Consider the following 8120-nt stretch of genomic DNA (forward strand, 5'->3'; position numbering starts at 1 on the left):
TTCCTGCTTACACAGGGCCACATGGGGAAGGGATCTGCAGCCCTGTCACACTGCTGTTCTGGGCAGGCACTCGAGGCTCTGAAGCTAGACTGCAAGTGCCGATAGCACAGAAAGCCACGGGGAGAGAGGCCAGAAACCAGAGCAGGAGAGCAGTTAGGCCCGGGCAGTTCTCCTGAGCTGTCAGGGCCTGTGAGCCTGGAGGGGCTACTGAAGGTCTTCTCTTGGATGTGAGGAGTGAAGCACTGGCAAGGTTCCCTTCCCCAAGTACCCTGCAAAGCCCATGCTGGGAACTCTGGGCCTTGCTGAGAGGTCTTTGGGGCAAGGACACCTGCATGTGGTCAGATAGAGGCTTTGTGCTCCAAGTCCTGGCTCCCAGCCAACCCCCACCTTCTGTGTGAGTCTGAAGCCAGCCTCTCCTTTCTGTTTCATGAAAGCCAACACTGTTGCGCTGCCCAGCCTCATCACAGCTGTGCCCAGCCAGCAGAAGGGAGACAGGACCGATGGCCCCAAGCTGTGGGACAAAGCTAGTCTTAATGTACACAGCCCTAGCCCCCAGGAAGACTGAGCTGGACACAGAAGGCCAAGAGTGATAGCACACAGCTGCGATTAACATGCTTTATTTCAGTGTCAGTCTTAGTTGTTGCTGAGGCGGGCAACACAGGATGAGGGTAGGAGCATAAATCCCAGATTCTTGGGTGACAACCCAATTAGCAAGGTCCCGTTACTGAGCAGAAGGCAGAGTGAGGTACCTACTCCAGGAACCACAGCACGAGAGGAGATGGGGCTTACTCTTGCCAGCTCAGGGTCCCCTCCATTGGCTCTTGGTACCCAGCCCCTCCTTTAGAGGAGGCCCAGAGACACCATGGAGGCAAGATGGGCTGGGCAGAAAGCAAAGCTGGAACTTCTCGGAGAATCTCTGACCTTAGCCTCCGTCCACACAGCAGAGACACGCTGCTATAGATGGCCAGACCGAAACCAGAGAGATGTGGCTTCTGGTAATTCCATTTTCTCCCCTAGTAATCACACCATTAACCTAGTTACAGTGTGAAGAAGACGGGGACTTAGGAATGACCAAAGGTGAGAGGTAAACCCCTTTTACAGCCCAGTAAATAGCCCAAGCCTTCCTAGGGGCTACAGTGATTAAGACTGGCACCTGGGGTCCAACCCCTCTCAAAGCTACCGCTGTTTTCCTGTGGCAGTAGCATTTGTCCCTAGCATGATGTGTGGCAGCTCTGAGGTGTGTGTGTGCCCAGCTCTGGATGGCCAGGGGCTAAGGTAGGGTTAACAAGTTCCTGGATGCATCTGGGTAGATGCGGCTCCAGGCCCAATGACCCAGCCCTTTTATTACCACCTCTGGTCCAGGTTCCTGAATGGTGTCTTCCTCTGCCCACCCGCCTGTGTTGAGAACTGAGTGTTAGGGGGGAAGAGGGTGGGCACAAGGAACTGGTGGTTGTTTTATAGACTCCTAAAAAGTTATAGGTAGGTTAGCTTTGAATAAAAAAAAAAAAATCTTAAAAATCAAGTGGAAGGTATGTTGCTGTGTCCACAGCAGTGGTCCAGTGGTGTGAACCCTCAGATGATGGTGCAGATCTGCATGGCACCCCCCTTCCGGCTGCCATGTATGGGCACAGGTTTGCCCTTCCCATAGTACCCCGTGAAGATAGCCTTGACCTCCATCTTCTTAGTCAAGCTCAGCATCCAGCGCCCTTTGCCCAAGGAATGGAGCTTGCCCCGGGAGAGCTCACCCACCTCCTCACCTTGGCTGCCCCCCTTCACCTGCTGTAAAATCTCTAAGAGGTCAAGGCCTGTCTGCACTGGCTGCACATCAGCCGCACAGCCTAGGGTTACGTGAGCCCGGCTCCCCGGGGGCAGGCCCTCGGAGGAAGATGGCTTGTCCAGATCGCTTGGCCACAGCAGCAGCTCCTGTTCATTCAGCACCACCTGGGCCCCGGCTGTCTTGGGTGTCACAAAGAGAGCAGAGATGGACAGTTTGAAGGCCTTGCCATAAGATCTCTTCACCACCTGGGGAAAGAGAGGGGACCCATGTTAAGAGGGACAGCTGGCAAAGCTGACAAGGGAGGGCCATCCCCAAAGGAGAAAATGAGTGTGGTTTTGCAGGGGTCTTGTGTTGTATTGGTGGTTTTTGAGACAGGGTTTCTCTGTGTAGCCCTGGCTTCCTAGAACTCACCCTGTAGACCAAGCTGGCCTCGAACTCAGAGATCAGAGATTCTCCTGCCTCTGCCTCCTGAGTGCCGGGGTTAAAGATGTGTGCCACCACTGCCCAGCTGTGCAGGGGTCTTTTTTTAAAGGCAGATCAAACAAAACACACAGCACAAGCCACTCAAGCTAAAGTTGGAAAAAGGCTTTCAGAGAAGCACAAGATACCAGCCCCATTTACTAAGCCCCAGACTCTGAGTGTTGCTAGCCTCTTGCCTTGCATATTCACTTGTAAGAGAGGGAACACTAGAGCCTACCTCCAAGCAAACAGGGTTGACAGAGTGATAGGTGAAGAGACTGGATCAGCAACTACTGTATCTCCACAGCTCACTCCACCAACACACTGCGGTCTACATCTGATCACCTCTGGCCACACCTGATCCCCTTTCATGAGTTCATGTAATCCAACTGCAAAATCTTGTTCATGAGCTTCTGTCCCAACAGCGGTGTATGGCGGGTGCTTAGTGAGCATTACTCAGCGACAACAGGAAGGGGTGACGATAGCTAATCAGCCATTCCACTGAACTAGGCTTTGAGAACACTGGTGGACAAGGCTATGAACACCTGGCTCTTAGCTGCCGCTTCCCTGGGGACTGGCCAGTAAGCAGGCAGGTGAAAGGCTGCTGGGAAGGCAATGGTAAAGGAAGTTAGGAACTAGGCAACATGCCTGGAGTTAGGGATGGCTGTATCTGGCCATGGGCTGTGTGCTATGGTGCAGGAATGGGTGGCTCAATAAGAGCCACTCCCTCTCCCTGGAGCAAGGCCAGTAGAACAGGCTTCCTGGGACACAGAATCTCATTTGAGATTCTGGGACTTAGCAGGGGTTTGAGAGGCCAGAACAAGAACCTGCTGCTGCCTGGCATTCTCCATAAATCTACTTCAAGGAAAAGGCCCTTTGGCAGGCCCTGGGGAGAGATGGGACTAGTGAGTCCCTAAGAAAGGATAACACAAGACTACAGACTACGCCAAAGACTGGGAGGCCACACTTCTTCAACCTCTGTGTGATGTCTGCTCTATACTGCAGTTCCAGGATGTACTCTCACCCACTTACCCTCCCCACCTCCACTCAGGTGTCCCTGGGGAGAACTCACATCCTGCTGGGCGTATTCTTCTGCCCCGGCGGCCTTCCCATAGTCACAGAATTTGGTTGTACAGTGCAGCACGCCTGGAGGTCTCTTTCCAAAGTAGCTGACCAGTTCAAGCTTCTCCTTGGGTTCATCCCCAGAAATAACTGCACAAGAGAAAAAGTCCGGTCAGGGTGGGGAGCTGGGCTTACCAACATCTACCTCGGAAACTGCAGGCCCAAACCAGGGCCATTACTAAGACGTTCTCAGGCGGCTCTGCTGTGCTTCACTTATTCGCTAGCTGGAGACGCAGCTCAGTTAGCAGAATGCTGGCCTAGTCTGTGCAACACCCTAGGTTGAGTCCCCAGCACTGGTACCACGTAAGCAAGCATGGTTACACATGTAACCCTAGCTCTGAGAAAATAGGTGCAGGAGGATCTGGGGTTCTGGGGAGCCGCAGGGGGCGGTGGGGGGCAGCTGCAGTCCTTGCCCGGCATGCATAGGGTCCTGGGTTTTAATGCTAGACAGAGAACAAACTAAACCACCCTGGCTTTACACTGATCTTTACATCTCTGCCTGAGTTCTAAGGCATGTGTAACATAGGGCTAGGGCATGCAAACCAAAGGCCAACATCGTACCTGGAAAGGGAAAGCAGGATGAGAAGGTGGTAAGTGGGAAAACAAAACCCATCTTGCCACTTACTAGCCATCTGGGACACGTGGTTGACTTGTCAATCCACTGTGAGAGTTCCAGTTGCCATACCCCCCCAAGTTCCTCAGGGTCTCTGAGATTTACAACATCCATTTCACCCAGGGGTGACTGACTATACATGCCCTGCAGGCTTGGAGGAAGAGAGCATAGCAAGGGTCTGAAACAGGAAGGGTTCTGGGCACAGCCGGGATGAGGTGGCTGAGGACCAGGATGTCAAAGCTGGGCTTCCAAACAGAGGCCAAGCTTTGTGGCTGTATTCAGTCTCTAGCTCTTCCATTCCTTCCCAAAGGCTAACGCTTCAAGGGATCCTTTATTCTCAGCACGCCTTGTTATTCTCTCGGATACCTCCTGTCACACTGAGCAGAAAAGCATTCCGGTGTTTATGGCCAAAGCCAGCAGCAAGCAGCAACCGTGGCCGAGCCAGCACCACCAGCTCTGGCCTGAAGCCCTGGCTCTTATGGTTACCCCTCACTCCACACAAAATGTGGGCTGGCTCCCACCAACAGCTTCCTTGTACAGTTTGAGCCTTGGGAGCCCAGAAACAGGGTTTCTGAGAACTCACATGGGCACAAAGGCCCTGTTTGCCTCTGAGCAATCGAGCAACAAAATGAAGAGGTTTGTTTGCAGACCACCTAAAATTGATAGTCTCTCCAGTACTGGGGAGGTAACAGCAGGAGAATTACTGCATGTCAGAGACCAGTCTGATGGACAGAGTGAGTTCATATATAGAGTCTGTCTCCAAACAAACAAACAAACAAACAAAAAAAAAAAAAAAAAAAAGAACAAAAAGACTCAACCACCTGTGCAACACTCTGGAGGACTGGGACCATTGAGGACCCTTCCCTACCCCACCCAGACTGTCCATTCACTGGAGCCAACAGCCCTTACCAGGAAAGAACCCTCCTGGCTCCTACCCAGGTACAGGTGGCAACTCTTACATCCTTTCTGGGCATGTCTCTTAGTGGAGAGAATGTTCTAGAAGGCATGAGGCTGGGTTCTCTACAGCTTGACATGCCATGGGGGAGCAGACCTGGGACCCATCCTTGGGAAAGTCACAAGCTTGCCCTCACTACTTTTTGCAGTTCAGGTTCCCACCTCATATTTTGCTCGGAAACATATATTCTGTCACTAAAACTGATTTTGACACCCCTGGTCTCCCTCCGAGGTCATAGCATATGGTGATGAGACCTCCAAGACTCAGATGGTGGTCTCGAGCCAGACTGGGAGGATGGTGCTGGGGGAGAAGAGAGAGGCAAGAAAGGAGCTACGGGACACGCCTTCTTCACTGAAGCCTTGCCTTTGGCTAGTCCTGGAAACTGCTACCTGTATCCTCAACCCCATCCTTTGAGCTCAAGCATCCTCAATACCTAAGGCGGGGCGCTTTCCGAAACAGTATAAGGCTTTAGCTGCCCTACTCCCTCCCCCCAACCACCTACAGTGTCGAAGCTCTTTCTTGAAGGCCTTGTGATTCCCCAGCTCCTCCAGAAAGATCTGGCCAGCTTTTCGGAGGGTCTCGGAACTCTTTTTGGTCAGGAACCAGCCAAAGTAGAGTGGCAGAAAGTCCTTCTCCAGCCCGGGCTTCAGCTTCTTCAGGTCATCGACCGACAGCTGCCATTGGCTCTTCTCCTTGAGCTGGGCACAGTCTAGTCGCCACGCTGTCTTGGGTTCCACCAGCATCACCTGGTACTGGTACTGGTCTGCCATTTCAAAAAGCTGATCCAGCCGCTCCCGCTCATGGTTGGTGTCATCAAGCACAAGAACCCTGACGTCCCGGCGGCAGTAGCCAGCCAGGTCCTCGTCCAGACGCTTGTACTCCTCGGAGAATTCTGCCCGAGAGCCAGGAATGATCTTGTAAGTATCAGCAGACACCATCTTGGTGCCATTATGGTACTTCTCCACGATGAGCCGAGCCAGAGTGGACTTGCCGCTGCCGGGCAGGCCACGCAGGATGAACAGCGTCTTGCACTCATGCAGAGTAGCCACGGTGTCCTCATCTTGAAGGAAAGGGAACTGCAGCTCTGGCTTGTCCTTAGCTCCCGAGGATGACATTTTTCTGAAGAAGATCTTAGGCAGGAATGTGTGGCTTTTTCGGGTAAAGCTTGTATTCTGTGTAAGAAGGGAGGAGGGGATGTCAGTCCAGGCTCCTCGAAGCCAGCCCACAAGCACCAAACCCTAGTCTTTCTTTGGCTTAGTTCTCCCAGAGGGGGACCAGTTTTCAGTTCAGGAATCCCCAAGCCTAACTTAAAACACCCTTGAATGGTGGATGCTTTCCCGGAAGGGGAACGCTGGCTTTTCTTCCTCCCAGTAGGTCCTTCAGAATCTTCAACAGCAGGACTGTAAGGGTAGAGAGAATCTCACTGAAGCTATCTAACCGCTTACTCTCCCGGTGCCAAGGATCACTCTCTGCTACTCCTCAGAGAAAACACCTTGGTGGCAGGGCATGCAAGGGCAGCAAGTGCCTGTTGCTCCCAGTCAGCCCTAACTTATATATTCTTGGCACCTCTTAAGGATGTCCTGTTTGGAGGCCTGAAGCTCTACGTATGGGCAAAGACACAGCTGCCCTGGCTCTCTGAGTGTGCAGAGGAGGGTGAGGGCAGAGGAGGGTGACCCAAAGACCGCCTCCCTCCACCCAACAATGGCACCAACAGATAATACTCTCTTGTCTGGGTGTAGGGGGGACAATGGTCCCACAGAGGGCTGGTGGGGGGCAGGGCAGGAGGGCACTGGACAAAGGGCTTCATTCACAACCACCTCCTCCCCTGCTCTCTCAGTGACCCCCTTCCCCCAATCTGTAGGACTAGGGGGCACAGGGCACCTGTATTCAAGAATTTTTGCCCCGTGCTCTGCTGTGTGTTAGCAGCACCTCTCTGACAAAAGCAACAAGAAATAGCGGTTTCAATTGTCATCTACACTGGCTTCTGCCAAGTAAATGCACACTGAACACACTTTGGTGTGCACCCTGAGAATTTAGCTGCCTTTGGCTTCTCTATAGCCTTGAGCAGGAGGCGGTTGGGAACCCACTCCCAGCGCCGACTCCACAACAGCCCTGGACTCTCTGGTGTTACCCCGGACCCAGACCCATTTGCCAGCTGGTGTCGCCACGGAGCATCGACTTTCTCTTCCCTGATGCGATATTTCCTTCTCCAAAGACACTGGGACGCCCCCAAAACTTCCCCGCTCCCCTTGCCTTCTGGCTGCCTTGGAGGACCCACCCAGAGGTTAGACTTCAACTCCGGAACCTGCTGTCCTCACTTGCAAGCTACTTCTGCCCATGCATCCCCAAGATTCTCGCTTTCAGTTAGCCTCTCTCCCGCCCCGGGCCCCACGCGTGCGCTGCGCTCACCATGATGAGTGGGCGCACCGCCGTCACCGCCTTTGCGGGCACTATGTCTCCGGGGCCGCCCGCCTGCGCGAGGGACACGGGCGTCGCGGGGTGTCAGGGCCCCACGCAAGGCGCCTTTCATAGCCCGGGGGTGGGGCGCGCGGATGGGGCGGGGTCAGCCGGACCCTCTGCGCAGGCGCTCGCGGGGAATCGAAACCTGGGTGCCAGGAAGCAGCGGTCTGAGCCTTGGCAGAAAGCAGAAGCACACCTGGACTCTCAATACCCAAAGAGTCCGCCCACGCCACCTCTTTGTTACTTAAAAGTTAAAGATTAACTTTTTCCCCTGCTCTGAGACAGGGACTCACTATGTACCTACCCCTGGCTGTCCTGGAACTCACTATGTAGATCAGGCTGGCCTGGTACAGAGATCTGCCTGCCTCTGCCTCTGCCTCCCAAGTGCTTGGATTAAAGACTTCACCAGGAGAGAGATTAACTCTTAAAACAGGAGGCAGTTGCCTTTCCTGGGTCCCCAGGCAGATTAGGATGAAATGGGTGAAGCATAGTCGTGCAAGTGGCAGTCAGATACCTTAAATTTTTGAAACAGGCCCCTAGCCCTTAACATAACCGACACATGATGGAAGTACTATTCAGGTCATGAAACCGGGCCGATAGGCATCCACCGCCTGCTAAGACAAAAACAAAGACCTAATTCATCAAAGTCCATAATTCTGGGAAAGTCTCCACATGTACTAACCTTGATTTTTGGCTTTAATAGTCTGCTTCTGACTGAAGTATGTCACGCAGGA

The 8120-nt window shown here is 53.3% G+C and overlaps 1 protein-coding gene across 1 annotated transcript; it reads right to left on the bottom strand.

Moving 5' to 3' along the window:
- Positions 1-601: 601 nt before the first annotated feature.
- Positions 602-7493, bottom strand: Cnp (2'',3''-cyclic nucleotide 3'' phosphodiesterase). The gene is made up of 4 exons (XM_034507150.2): positions 7336-7493; positions 5429-6098; positions 3309-3448; positions 602-2022 (listed from the first exon to the last, which is right to left on the bottom strand). Exons 1-4 carry the CDS (start codon positions 7336-7338, stop codon positions 1573-1575), a joined length of 1263 nt encoding a protein of 420 aa, XP_034363041.1. The 5' UTR covers positions 7339-7493; the 3' UTR covers positions 602-1572.
- Positions 7494-8120: the final 627 nt, after the last annotated feature.

This window comes from Arvicanthis niloticus, chromosome 6, assembly GCF_011762505.2.
Source record: "Arvicanthis niloticus isolate mArvNil1 chromosome 6, mArvNil1.pat.X, whole genome shotgun sequence".
Lineage (NCBI taxonomy): Eukaryota > Metazoa > Chordata > Mammalia > Rodentia > Muridae > Arvicanthis > Arvicanthis niloticus.

Coding starts and splice junctions, on each gene's coding strand:
- Cnp (XM_034507150.2), bottom strand. Junction 3,449..5,428: donor CAAGAAAGAGCTTCGACACT/GTAGGTGGTTGG, acceptor TCTCTTGTGCAG/TTATTTCTGGGGATGAACCC. Junction 2,023..3,308: donor AAGAATACGCCCAGCAGGAT/GTGAGTTCTCCC, acceptor CTCTTTCCCCAG/GTGGTGAAGAGATCTTATGG.